Source organism: Aspergillus melleus (genome assembly GCF_016097325.1).
Source record: "Aspergillus melleus strain CBS 546.65 chromosome Unknown contig2, whole genome shotgun sequence".
Lineage (NCBI taxonomy): Eukaryota > Fungi > Ascomycota > Eurotiomycetes > Eurotiales > Aspergillaceae > Aspergillus > Aspergillus melleus.
Genome location: NW_025763371.1, coordinates 933,130 through 947,444, shown reverse-complemented (window position 1 = coordinate 947,444; position 14,315 = coordinate 933,130). Strand labels below are relative to the sequence as shown.

The 14,315-nt window shown below is 48.9% G+C and overlaps 4 protein-coding genes across 4 annotated transcripts; 3 read left to right on the top strand and 1 right to left on the bottom strand.

Annotated features, from left to right (window-relative positions):
* Window positions 1-179: 179 nt before the first annotated feature.
* Window positions 180-1,496, top strand: LDX57_003190 (alpha/beta fold hydrolase; the record flags this gene model as incomplete). Its single annotated transcript, XM_046084832.1, has 1 exon — window positions 180-1,496. Exon 1 carries the CDS (start codon window positions 483-485, stop codon window positions 1,494-1,496), a length of 1,014 nt encoding a protein of 337 aa, XP_045940795.1. The 5' UTR covers window positions 180-482.
* A 939-nt stretch (window positions 1,497-2,435) lies between these two features.
* Window positions 2,436-3,797, top strand: LDX57_003189 (uncharacterized protein; the record flags this gene model as incomplete). The annotated part of the gene is made up of 2 exons (XM_046084831.1): window positions 2,436-2,713; window positions 2,783-3,797. 2 exons carry the CDS (start codon window positions 2,436-2,438, stop codon window positions 3,795-3,797), a joined length of 1,293 nt encoding a protein of 430 aa, XP_045940794.1.
* An 840-nt stretch (window positions 3,798-4,637) lies between these two features.
* On the top strand, window positions 4,638-6,079 carry LDX57_003188 (uncharacterized protein; the record flags this gene model as incomplete). The annotated part of the gene is made up of 2 exons (XM_046084830.1): window positions 4,638-4,828; window positions 4,879-6,079. The coding sequence occupies 2 exons, from the start codon at window positions 4,638-4,640 to the stop codon at window positions 6,077-6,079; spliced, it is 1,392 nt and encodes a 463-aa protein (XP_045940793.1).
* A 2,916-nt stretch (window positions 6,080-8,995) lies between these two features.
* LDX57_003187 (uncharacterized protein) lies at window positions 8,996-11,506 on the bottom strand (the record flags this gene model as incomplete). The annotated part of the gene is made up of 4 exons (XM_046084829.1): window positions 8,996-10,447; window positions 10,503-10,688; window positions 10,735-11,299; window positions 11,352-11,506. The coding sequence occupies 4 exons, from the start codon at window positions 11,504-11,506 to the stop codon at window positions 8,996-8,998; spliced, it is 2,358 nt and encodes a 785-aa protein (XP_045940792.1).
* Window positions 11,507-14,315: the final 2,809 nt, after the last annotated feature.

The following is a 14,315-nucleotide window of genomic DNA, read 5'->3' as shown; positions in this document are numbered from 1 at the left end:
CAGAACACCTTCCTGCAGTTAGTAAACGGCTATTCCAACAGCATCGATCGAGGCGGTGAGATATCTAAACGTTCCACCATGCCTTCCTTCCCCTTACGACCACCTCATGGTCACCAGATAGTCCATTGCATATACTTCTTTCCTACCTGCCAGACTACGTCCTAGCTATCCTCTCTGCCCACCACGAAAACACTTAACCTGGAAAGGCAACACTAGCATGCCAACATTGGAACCTTAGGGCCGTCGTTCTAATGAACTAATTGGGGGCCAAATACGACAACAAATCATTTCTCCATAACCAACTCGTATAGTCCGCAGCAACGGCGTGCTCGCCTCCGAATCCCGCTCCCGGTAACTTTCAGCCTTGTGCTTATCACGAGCTAACGCGAACTATAAATTCCCGGCCCTTCCATCTTTGTTGCGACATTCTGTTCTTCCCAATTCAACCATCTGCAACTCAATACCCGCATACTACACACAACATGGCGGACGTCGAATTCATTGGGCTCTCCACCAAGCCCGGAGCGAAGCTAAGCTATACCTTCCAAACACCTGAAGCTAAAGCTACCACCACCACCTCATCCACTCCACCCACGCTCATCGTCTTCCTCAACGGCCTCGGCCTCCCCCAGACTTCCTGGCGGCCCGTGATCACAGAGTTGACCACCCTCCGCCAAAGCAAAGGTCTCCCGGTTCCATCCTTCCTCACCTACGACCGCTTCGGCCAGGACCAAACCACCGATCGAGACCCCCAGGACGCCATCGCCGAAGATCCCTCGCATGGCCATGACTGCCTCTCCGCCGTGCACGACCTCCACCAACTTCTTGTCCAGCTGATCCCGATCAAACTGGGTCTCCCTTCCCCAGACCAAGAACCAGACTCGATCCGCCTCATCTTCGTTGCCAACTCCCTCGGCTGCGCCCTCGCGCGTCTCTACGCCGCCGAATACCCCGGCACTGTCTCCGCTCTAATTCTCCTCGACAGCATCCTCGCCAATTCCGACTTCGTCTCCGTCTTCCCAGACCCAGACGCCCCTGACTTCTCCCCAACTCAACACCTCCCCCAAGGCGTAGACATCGACACCGAAACCCTCCGTACCGTCCGCGCCACAACAGCGCGTATCCTCCACCCCAGCGTCCCGAACAAAGAATCCATCTCTCGCAAGAACCTTGCCACCCTCCTCCCCTTCGCCTCGGAGCCCAAACTCACCGGCCCTGCGTCCCAAGGCGGATATCCCTACGTCACGGTCCTTGGGCATGACTTTGACGTGTTTGCCGCGGAGTCGACGAGGATGGGCCTTCCTGAGGTGTTTTCGAATAGCTTTCTGAATCCGGCCTGGGAGAGGTATAACCAGGGGTTGGTGGGGATTACGGAGAGGGAGTATGCGAGAGGGCCGGTTCGGGTGGCCGGGGCGGGACATTTCATTCAGAAGGATCAGCCGGGGACCGTGGCGGGGGAGGTCGAGGGGGTTCTAGGGAGGTTGGAGGGGGTTTAGGTTGAGGGTTTCGCGATTTAGGTGCTTTGTCTGTCTGTCTAATGAATCAACTATATATGTCTATAGGATGGGTGTGTAGTTAGACTAGGGTAGGTGTTTCTAGGTCATGATTATACATACATAGATACGTATGTATGTATATGCCTAAATGTGTCGGAGTATCTAGCACAGCTGAGGATTTACTGTTCTGATTGCCGCCGCTGTAGCGAGGGTACTCAGGACCTACTCATATATCGCATGTTAAAATGAAAACGAGGATGAGATGCCTCCTGAATGTAACAACCCGTGGTTTTCAACACCGTTCATCACCCTGGAGTTGAAGGGCATCACGCGCCTCTATGACAAGGACTAGGTAAGTCCGCAGGGTCATAGCCAACATAGGTAACTTCTGGCTAACGGCTTCTGCAGCTATGTAGCGAGTGTTTCGTCCAATTCTGGAGGCAGCGACTCATGTCATCTAAATTCCCCAAAGATGAGCTTACAGATTACCTGAGATTGGATGGACGAGAAACTGACTGAAAACTGGATACACAAGCAGACACAGGGCCACTCACCCAATAGGCGACACAGGACTACTCACGTGTAGAACATGCAGTTTCAATGTCTATCCTCAGATCCATGTCCGTGAGTCATAGCCAGAATACTAAGGCACGTGATCTCTAGGGCTTCTTATCAGCCGCCCCTACCTACCTTCCTACTTACCTTCCTACTTAACTTCCATATCAACCAGCTCAGCTACCCATCCGCTCCATCTCGATGGCTTCTTCCGAGCATTACTTGTCCTCGTCAACCACAGCTCGCGCCCTCCCCAATGGATGGCCCCGCATAACTAAATGCAGTCCAGTCCGAGACCTCGGTCCTGGAACCATGGATTATGAGCGTTGTGCAGCTTTACACAATGAGCTCCTAACCAGGGCTGTCAAAGGACAAGGCGGCGAAATGCCCTCCAAGCCCTCAACCTGGTGGGAAGCCCAAGCGCCTTCTGAGGAAGTTGCCAACAGTCTCCACCCGTCTTTGATAGAGTTCCTGAAGCGTGCTTGGGATGAGGATGTGCTATCTCCTTACTTTAGGCTCTTTGTCTTTCTTGGTGCGTTGAAGCTTCCTAATAACTTGCGGGATCAAGAGGCTACTAGGCATGAATGGGAGGATGAGGAGGGAAGGCTTGTCAAACTCTATGAGTCTAGTCACTACCGAAACGCAGATGATGAGGGTGTTTTGTATGGCTTGATTCCGTCAAACTATCCCATGACTGACTTGGAGGCAAGGCGAGCTGACTTGTTGATTAGCTTTGACCAGACGACTCTAAAAGCAACTTTCATTGAAGATACTTATGACACCAGGTTTATTACCAGGCAAGAATGGAGCTGGATGCCTTTGGAGGTGATTCTAGATTCATATCTTCAGATGCTTGACGAAGAAAAGGCGCAGGTAGTTTCCAAGGATCAGGCAAAATTACTAAAGATGGACTTCCTACATGGGTTCATGGAACCCTGGATAATCCATCAGTACACAAAAGCGGACCTAGAAAGGGCTACCACTGCTTTCAAGCGTCTTGTGAGAGTAATCGAATCTCGAATCCCGCACAGAGATGATTCCACCAGTATCATTAATTTACCGTGGCATGATCCAGCAACGTTCGAGGACCAGAGTGTTATCCCCCCCTCATCATTCGCCCACGAGTTCTTACGATCTATCTCCGACTACAGCGTCCGATTTCACTACGTCGCACCGGGGATCCGATTCCCCACCGTCGCCGAATTTCAGGACCAACCCATCACGGACTTTATTACATCGCCGCATAACCACCTCGGCCAGTACCCTGGCAACTGCCCTCTCCGGTTCCTCCAGATTGACGACGCAGAGTATCCTCAGCCAGTAGCGCATGGTAAGTATCTCGGCCTTAACAATATCACTGCCGGATTCTACATCTCTCGCGTTGTGGAGACATGGCCACTATTCTGGAGTAACGGATGTCGACTTCTACTACCCTTTGCGATTGGAGGTTTGGGATGGGCTCGACTCTCGAATGGAGAACCATTTGGATTAGACGACTTCGAGTATATGGAGGAATACCCAAAGCCTCGTAATGTTCATGGGGACTTGTATCAGGCTGGGACTTCAAATGGTATTACGAACAGGCATCCAGTGCAGATAGACAAGGTGCTGAACAACTGGGCTGATCGGGTGGAGAGGGGCGATTGGGAAGTGAATGGGGATGGGGTCGCGGGGGGGATTGACAAGTTTCGAGAGGCGGACACGGAGGCGCATTGGCAGAAGTATTGGATTCCACCGTCCTGGTAAGGGTTGCATGTAGGACAGACCGGATATATCTCCATATTTATACATGTACAGCGCATTACTAACCAGGTATTTTACTAGCTATAAAACTTAAGAGTAGAGTATGCATTCCCCTCCTACCTATCGCCATTGCTATATTTATCTGAGAGACGGGCTATCACAAATCTGGACGAGACCAATTCTTCTAGACTCTGTCTTTCCTCAAACTCGACAACTTAGCCCTGAATTATTGGGCTTATTTGTACCAAGCACAGAGCGCACGGCTAGTCCATCTCTTAGGGAAAGCTGTCAACTTGGCTAGAAAATCAAGTACATATGTATGTAGGAAGTACTAGATTTTCCCCCATATCTTGTAGTTCTATAGTACTTGCCTGCTGCTCATCTCGTGTTTGGTTTGGTTTCATGGAAACATAGTAGGTTATCTGAGCACACTTTGAGTAGTCTGAGGCAATCATTGAACACGGGCGCTCGTTTCAGATGACAACGCCCGAATGCACCGGTCTATGTGCAATCGACAGACACGGCAAAGTATACAATCAACCCGGTCCAGAGCATCACTGCGGCATCTTTCCTATGGACCCTTCCTCCGTACCACGCCACTTCCACACAACCCCTGTCCCCGTCACTATTCAACCCCAGCCAACCTACTCAGTCGATTATTCCGATCCCCCATCAAGGCCAACCCAACCCCCACTTCTTCCCGCTGCAGGGGGCAATAAATGGGACCGGTGACTAAGCGGAAAGAGTCTATAAGAGTTCCTTCGGACCCCTGGGACCTGAATTGTTTTTTCAAACTCAACTTCTACATTCCACATTCCATTCTGCCCATTTTGGAGGCTTGCCATGGGCGCCCGGGAATTCCTCAGCGACGTCGAAAACGGCGTGGTGCCTGTCAACAGCCACAGTCAATTGTTACGTATTGCATGGATCTATCTGGATGAGCCGCTATGGAATGGTCAGGGTGTATTTGATGTTATCGAGAAGCTGCACACGCACGGGTGGTCATTCGGTGAGGGCGAGTTGAGATTCAATCGGTTAGTTAACTGCTACCCACTTAAAAATACTATACTAATCTTGACATTAGCACCCTAGATATGTTCTACTTAGCCCAGATCGCTGCAGCTCTCTATACCACTGTCCATAGCTCTTCTGAGCAAATTGACGGCATCTTCGATACTTTGGACGGATTCAATACGTTCTACGCTGAGCACCATGCACTCCTGCATTCTTCCGTCTGGCGTGAATATTATTCGGAGTCATTTTTAAAACAGAATACTACAGCCCGCTTCTACTGTCTTCCTAATCTTCAAGATCTACCGAACTCAAACAACCCGCTGGATCTACCGATTCGCGAACAATCTCACGTCGGCGGTGGTCCACATATCACGAAACTTCCTCGCTGGGCCTATAATGTTGCACGCACATTTTTTAGACAACATTTGCTTCCGCTCGCAACTCTCACCGACATAGCCCTCCGCACACTCGAGACAACAATTAATCGCCAGCGTAAGACGCACTCTAATGTGCGGCCCTACTCAGAAACGCAGGCGCGCTTCTGGCTGGAGTATATGTTGCCCCCACACCTTAACGCATCTCCACACCTTAACGCACGCACCAGAACTGAGGCGCCGTGTCCAACATGGTGGAAGAAAAATCGCTTCGGGATACTTGCAGCTCAGGGTTATTACGATATGTATGAGTGGGATAAGACGTACTCGGTACAGCGGTGGGAGACAAGCTGGGAGCAGAAGGGAGTTGTTGAGCCGGATGTGGAGAATGGCGTGAGAAAAAGCGAGATAATATACTGTGGACAACCGGATGGCGGGATCTCGGCGTATGCGTGGTTGAGGGGATGGGATGGGGAGCTCGGCAGTGAGGAGGAGATCGAGTTTTTGGCTGCTGTTGCAGTAGAGGAAACAGTGGGTGTGGGGGAGCAGCTAGATAACTTGGACCTTGCAGTGCGGTCACATATACTACTCGGGGTGATGCGGGCTGCGGTGAAAACTGGACAGGAAAGAGAAGATCTTCTTCGGGAGCTGGAGACGGGGATGGTGCAAAGTGGTCGAATTAAGGAGGACAGAGTCAGATTGTGGTTAATGGAGGCCTTGAAGATTATAGAAACATATGTGGGGATATGGAAGGGAGCGTGGCCTAACGCAGAGGAGAGACGAAAGATGCTAAAGCACATCTTGATGGAAAATGGGCAGCTTTTTGCAAGATGGAAGCCTTCGCCACATTTGAAAGAGTTTAGTTTTGTGCTAACTCCGCCGGTATATCAGGGTTAATTAGGGCTGCGGATGATCCTTTGTACAAGAATGTTAAACCGCATTGGCAACAACAGGAACCGACCAGAGACTGCCGAGATGAAGTAGAGCTGGCTAGTACTTTTTCTCTCGTCGATTTCACAGGTCCTCACATGCTAGTTGTGACCTGGATGGCTTTGAGCAGGATTTACCATGTTCTTTGCTCACAGTGAGTGTAGGTAGCTATTAAAGCATTGGTTTATGCCTATGCCCCGAGGGCCTTCTTCCGCAGTTACTGCCCAGATAGGGCTTTCTCTAGAGCACTTCCCCTCTAGATTGTATCCATTACTCACCAGAGTAATCTTTGTTTACTATAACTATGTAAAAGTAAGTACATCCGACCACAGGGTATGGAAAACAGGGCTTCCCGTCCGCTCAGCCGTACTTAGGCCACATGCCGTCCAGTTAGAAGTTGGGTGGGTGACCACCAATCTTCTGATTTTAGCTCAGCGCTCTTGCAGCTTTACTCCAGGCTACTCTGGGTAGGGATTACGGTTATAGTCTTCAAAATGCTACTTAAAACCTATATTCTAGGCAGCCAATAAAGATCATTTCAACTCTTAATGGCTTTTCGCACAGAGCAACGCATTATGCTGTCCCAAACTTCTCCACCGTGAATATGTAAAGTGTTTTTTTCATGCGGCTTGCCTGGGGATCGTTTTGTTCTGATGACGCATTTTGGCTTAACCTTTTGGCTGGACATCGGCCAATTATCTATAACCTCTTCAAAAAGAATGAAAGACAATCTCACCACGGTCCGGACGCTTGACTGATACGCGTCGAGCCACCGAGCCGCGTATATAAAATTCTATAGCTACATACTAGCGGAATGTTCTATTGCGCGCAAATAATCATGTATGATGATTGGAAGACAGCTGTAATTAAAGAAAACTGAACAGACAATGAGCATTTCTGACAAAATCTTAGTTTCGCTTTATCTTGTTCCTACGTTCCGGCAATTATTTAAGATTGTAGTGGTTAATGATATTCTACTGTGAATTGCGCGGATATTTGGAATAACTTACTATGCACACGAAATCTTCATGTCCTTCCTTTGATTACTAGATATTATATTTAATTGGTCCTTTCCTGCCAGCATGATTAATGCTTCCAATTTTATCCATTATTTGCAAAGAACCCATACCTTCTCGTTAGTTATTTGGCACGGGATATAGTATGTACTTGAATAAATGTAGAAATATTCCAGACAAAGCAGGAGAGAAGTCTGCTAATTGTAACTTTAGCATATTTGTTCTCTTGTCCTAGAACCAGAAGGCAGCATCACTTATCCTTTTTGAAAGCTACAAACATCCTACTTCTCGATAACATGCTTATAGACTAAAGCCAACCATCTCATGAACTTGAATTTTAGTTCTGCTTTATTTCCCAATATCCGAAAATGTAAATATCAAATGCTTAACAATATGGCTACAAAGATAACCTCGCCTATCCGGTAAATTGCGCATCTATTTATCATCCGAGAGACAAGATTATAAAATCTGTAATCTATCACAGAGAAAGATCAAGAAATAAGCTAATTATTAGTTAAATATATATTAAACAAATATTCTCAAGACTACAACTGACTTTACACGGTCGATTAGAATAAATTGCATATCAGTAACATAGCCACCCAAACTATCTGCAATTTAAAAACACTCCACAATGCTACTGTTAAAAATGGATAGCTTTACACGTGCAAAAAAAAGAATTAATTAATAAACGGTTAAATAATCAAGCTTGTTGCTATCTTACCTGATCAGTTATCTTAACTGTATTCCTGCCAAAAATATAATTATTATATAAAATAGACTTTCCTTTGACTGGGCGACGCGTCTCACATAAACATGTAATTATTAGATGCATACATACAGTACATATTGCTACCGGACCAAAAGCGCTGTACTATATACTGTAGTACAGATGGCTAGTAGATATACAATTCAGTTTCAGACATACATGCACTTCAAGATGCTAGGGGTTGTTTATCATTGCAGATGTGCTTTGGTTTGGAGTATTGTCTGTCTACCTTGTCTACCTATCTACCTGTCTGCCTGTCTGCTCGTCTGCTGGTCTGCTGGTCTACTGGCTTAGCTTCTACTTGTGTAGTAACTATTCAAACGAGAGATTAGGTCGAGACGAGGACGAGGCAGATATGACCTAGGCTACTTGATTACAGTTTTTTATCCTACGGAACTCCAGATAGGCATCTGGACTTGACTACCTAGATAATATGCTTCGCTGTGCGAACACGTACTGATTACTGACCGCAAGATTAGATAGACATTGGGGTTGATGGCACGTTTACTTCTTTTTATCGATATCACCCATTTTGACGAATGTGTGGCCGTATCTTATTCTATAATATTCCATACTACAACTATACCTCCCTTCTGGAATACAGACTCATCTAATACGCTTCCATATAAAGAATAGAAAATGATATAAGGTATATAATTCATAAATACATATCACGCACGTCCGTACAATACAGACATGCAATCAAGAAATAATATGACATGCCTACATGAGGTGTCATGTTCGGTCTATGGAAGTTCAGGTTCTATAGAACACAAATGAGAGGGGTAGACAGGGTGGTAACCCAGGAAGGACAGAGCGTTGATTCTTCTTCATTTCTCCTGGTAGGGGTGGTATGGGTCCCGGAGAGAGGCAACGAGCTACCTTGCTTCTTGCTGCTAAGTAAACCCGAGTGAGGTGTCGTGTACACCTGAGACATACTGTCAAGGGGTAGTCAGAATATCAAGGTTGGGCGGTCTTGATCTTGCAGATGATATAGTAGGCGGACGCCACTGCAATTGACATGAATTGCTTCGGGTTTGTATACCATTAGGCTAATGCGCCTTGGATGTTGTTTGTAATCAAGATACCTCCCACCGCTCATGTTAGGGTCGATCCACGAGAATACGTCGGGTCCGGTCGTAGACGCACACCCGGGGAATAGCACAGATTATAAAGCTCGTCAACATACGTGTTGGATGCCATTTCACCGGCAACCACGGTGGTATGCGACGCATGTCTTCCCAGGGTAGACTCGAGGGTAGGTTCCGCCAGCTTCGCAACATCAACCTTGACTTCTCGGCGGACCATGATCTCCGGCGTCATGGTTTTATCAGCGAGAGACTCCTGTGAAATACTGCGGGCTTCCGAATCGGCTTGTTTGCGTTTCCAGAATTGAAGGCCGGATCGAGAGGACGGCGGGACTTGGGTGATGTCGGATTCCGTGGCCGAACTGGACCGGACGTTCGAGTAGAAAAGCTCCTGGCCGAGTTCTTTGGCGAATCCACCCGAGTCGGCAACCCCGTCGTTCACTTGCTGTTGCACACGGAACAGTCGTAGAGGGGTGAAGGCGTAATCCGGGTTCGAGACCTGTGTGTCCAGCGACCCGACGACGCAGAACGGCAGGATCACGCAGTTCTGTGCATCGTCGATGCCGGATCCGCGGCAGGGCGCGATGAGTGGGCGTGCCGAGAACTTGGACGCGGCGTTGACGTCGGGGGGAAGGGCGGAAGACATGTCTGACATGGCTCGTATCAATTGCTGGCGGAACTCGTCCACTTCCAAGTAGGATCGGGCAGTATCGGACTTTAGCCAATCTAAGCATGTGGAGATAGCCCATCCTTCCATATGCGCGATCAATTCCAAGTGCTGGATTTGAAGTCGTTTGGTCTGCAACGATATCGACGGCAGTGGATTCCCGGTTCCCTTTGCGGTGAGAACTTCAAAGTGGTCGTGGATCGTAGGACGCATAACGAAGGAAACCAGGTGGACACCCGGCTCAAAGTTCCGGCTAGAGGTAGCATAGTCGCGCATATCGCGTAGATGATTGCCCAAAATGCTGGTAGGGACATGCATCCGACGAGCCAAGATCGAGGTCACGTTCTCGATTGTGGTGAACCGGAAACCTGCCGAGGCCATGCGCGAGGCTTCCTGTTTCTTCAGCTGACGCACGGTGAACAGTAGCTGACCCTTGCCGGCCCGCAGCCGCGAATATCCCATAGCCCGAGAGAAGCGCGAGTACGGAGCAGTGGTGGCCAGGACATCATCGTAGAGCATACCCAGAGCCGGCAACGGCTGTCGGACTTCATCAGCAAGATCTTGGGCAGCCACGCAGAAGTGGCGCTTGAACAAATCGTCAAAGTTCGACTGCAATTCTGTATCATTATCAGAGACAACGCCCTTTGAGATGTAGTGTTCCATCATCGCTTCATCCGATTCGATGCGACCTCTCATGAAAGGAATGACATCCTTAACCAACTGCCAATTCCTACTCGCTCGGAAGGCCCAGAGAAAGGCTGGGTGTGTTCGGGTCAGATCGTCGTCGTTGAATGTCTAGATGTCGAAGCATATCAGTATACGAACCTTAAAAGAGTAAAGGTATACGTACTCTACCGATGTAGCGGTCCACGATTTTCCGGCTGGGGAGATGAGCGTGCGGCGTTACCATGACTCGGCCTTCAGGATCGAAGAAAGCACACGTCAAAACCAACTGCTGAGCGCGAGATCTCGATCTCCTGTGGCTTCCACCAGCAGCAATGGCACATGCGGACAACACACCGCAAGCAGCACAGGCCTACATTAGTCAGTAAAATCCCAGGATACACGGCCAAGCGACTAACCAGAACAGAGCAGATGATCACGGTCTGACTTCGAGACAACTGTCCGCCATGCTTGATATTTTCATCGTGTCCCTTGTACGTCGTACCAACGGCGGCCGTCCAGTGCATCCCCGAGACCGCGGCAGCAAGAAAACATCCACAGAGCCCACGTCTCCACCAACTATCCGTCCAGGTCGCTCTCCATCGGAAGAAAACACCGAGAGCTGCGGTGCTAGCAAAAACGGCAATGATGGCGGCGCCAGCGATGTTCGCAGCCTCGTAAGAGCAACTGTAGTTGGCGATACCCAATTGACCGACATAATGCATACCACAGACCGAGCCGCCGGTCAGTACACCGCCCGTGAGAATTCGAATGTATCCTGCTTTTTCGCTGGCACCGATAACGTAGAAGGCTGTGAGAAGGACAACCACCGGCAATACGAAGGAGACGCCCGTGAATTTCATGCTATAGAGGATCTGAAGGTCGGAGGCCCCATCGCCAAGGACAATCGCTCGGTTCCCGATAAAATGCATGCACCAGATTCCAATGCCGCCCATGGTGATCGAGGATGTGAGTAGGAGATACCTAGAGTGCAAGGTCAGATGTGGCCTCTCTTCTTGCAGTCGTGTAGTCATACCAGTTATACAAACCGGCCCTTGATGTCCGTCGATGGAGAAGTTCCAACGTGGTGGTGCATCCCATCGTGCTGACTACATAGGACAGAAAGATGTAGCCAGCGAGGTATGTCACGCCAACGTTTGCCGCATATTCGCGGCTGTCTGCATTCGACATTTTGCGAATGAGATATGAATAAGCGCCTCAAGATGTCGGCAAGGTCATCGAGGTTATTGTAAAGAACCTATCGAAAAAAGAGTGTTCAAACGCATCGGTATCCGAAAGGGCCACCAAACTACAGGGCTAGAAACGAGAGGATGCACAAGAAAGCAAGAGTAATGGAAAAGACTGAAGACCAGGAATTAAGGTTGATACATAAGCAGGACCCGATCGGCCACGCGGAGGGCCTGATAATAATAATAAATAATGGTAATACTCCAAGGCCCTAAGGGTGAACTAAGACTCCTTGCAGCCCCTGGTCGAAGGCTCCTCCGAGTTCCAAGGGTATAATATAGCGGCGGCTGATAATTGGAAGAAAAGACGAGGGGAAGGCTAGTCCGTCGCCGTCTGCCTCGGGTGCCGATTGGACTCCTATATACCTTGGTTCAGTTATGTACGTTAATTTATCAGGGCGCGCTTAAGCAGAGACATTTAGTCCGGTTTCACGGGCCACTAGAGGAGCCACGAGGGGTGGAAGTCACTGGAATGAGTCGAATGAAGTCCGTCAGCTGTGGACAGCCGGGTCAGATTGGATCTACGGAGTATAGATCAGAGATCGTAGTTGGGTACCAGGGAACGATGGGGCAAAAGGCACTGGCAATTCAGATTCCAGTCCAGCCCGACTTGCGGGAAAAGGACCCAGAAGGTATGGATTGGTTGGTCAGAGTCACATTTGGTTCCTTTTTTTTTTTTCCTTGTCCGGTGGATAACAATCAAACACATTCTCCGTGTCCAGAAAGATGGGTCTGGGCCATAAGCATCTGGCGTATCGACGTTAGCGGATGGCCTTCTCGAACGCGCTAACCCAAAACTCAGCTGCGCCGCAGCATTCTTTATTAATTGTCGCTCTTCTCCGATGCCTTAGTGTTCTTTGTTCAGTGTTCAGCCGAGGATGGCAATGAAACTCGATCAGATTGAGCGTAAACAATCCCAAACAGGAATGGCCTTCAGAAAAGGTTTTATTTTTTTTTTCTCGGAACAACGATGGCAAAGAGCGGATGAAGGTGGGATCCCAAACGCTGGGAACCCTACTGGGTCATGGCCCTGGTGGGGTTATCGGCTGTCGGGCCATAACCATGGTTGATACGTAATTGTTTGGTATTCATTTCGTTCCTCGTTGGAACGACAGTTAGGAACCAGCAAAGTCAATTGATGCCTCTGACTGAACAATTGCCGGAATCGACACTGATTGACGGCATTTCACACAAATGTTTGCCACTTGAAACTCTGGTATGGACTGAAATTGAGTCACTCGGACGGGCAGACATGTGGTAAGAGGGGAAAAGGTTAGCCTGACTCGTTAGTGCACGCCTTCAGTGTTTAGGCGGTTTAGCACCGCAACGCAGGCGAAACTCTACCGGAGGAGTTCGCTGAGTCGCCCAGGTGAGTGACAATCAAGCGAGATCATAAGACTCTTGGACCAGGTGAGACACTGATTAATTAAACCGCCGCGGCGATGGGTGGAGTCAAGAAAAACAAGCAGACCACATTGCCAGGAAGGAAGAATTCCGAGGACGTGGGACGTGGGAGAGACGCAATCTTTCTCGCACGAGGAAAAACGGAGTTGGCTCCAGTCCGATCGGGATCTCCGCTAGCCCGATCTGGTTAGACCGGATGGAGGCCGGTGAACCTCGCTTGTCAGTCGAGTTGATTCTTTCTGTGTACTCCGTAAGGTGTAGACTGTAGTGTCCTCCGGACTCCGGTCAGTGGTCACCTCGTATTCCTCTATCGCTACCAGGTTCTTCTAACCCCAAGCGTCAAGTCTCCAGCAAGGTTCTCGTGCCTGCAGAAGCCACGCTGCATCTCATTCGGTGGTGTTTCCGGGCTCGTTCCTGCCCATGCCTCGGTAGACTTGTGTGTAGTAAAAGGAGCAAAGTCTCTTCATCCCCGTCCTTGGCTGACCAGGTCTCAGGAGTCAAATCCAGATGTCAGCGAGCATCTCCGGACCTACTTGCATATGACGAAACCACGCAGGATCACTAACGCCAGAGGACCTCCAAGAATAGAAAGGGACCCCAATCAGCCAGACCAAGCTCTCCATCCTGCTGATTGGGATATGACGGGCGAAATCCTTGCATACAGACTCGATCGTCATACTTCCCCATACTACGTACTCAGGGGAAAGCAGAGACTAGGGCGAAATAAAAAGCATCAATAAACAAACACAAGGAAGCGGGACAAGATCCCTGTCACCCCAGCGCCACCTCATTTAATTCAAACCAACGAATCAGACTATTTCAGTATAGATTTAGGATCTCACGTGTGACTGCAGTGCAAGCCACATATACAGCATAATTGATGAGTCAATTAACAAATCACAATGTGCATTGTCATGATTCCCCATCTCTTCGCATATGATTTTCATTCTCCGTTTGATCTACCTTCCCTCAGACTGTAAGGCACAGAAATAGGAGACCTTACTCCAGATAAATTCCTCGTGCTAAACGGCAACCACCTAATTGACGCCCGGAACGCTCGGTCTCGACTCTTGACTAGTGTAAGTCCGTCTGCCAATCCCATCCCGGTCCCTTGGGTCCCGTTAATATTAATTAATCTAATTGTCGACGCAGTCAGCAGCATGTTCCAGTTCCGACAGGGGGAAGCTCTCCTTTTCCCAGTCAGCCGGGTTTAATATCCGTAGCATATGAAATTCGTATTCACGATGGTCAATATACTACGGAGTAGTATGAGTATCCTTATAGTTGAACTCAACTAGTAGACTAACTACGCCGTAGTGAAGTCAGCCAGGGTGTAAATTAATTAATCA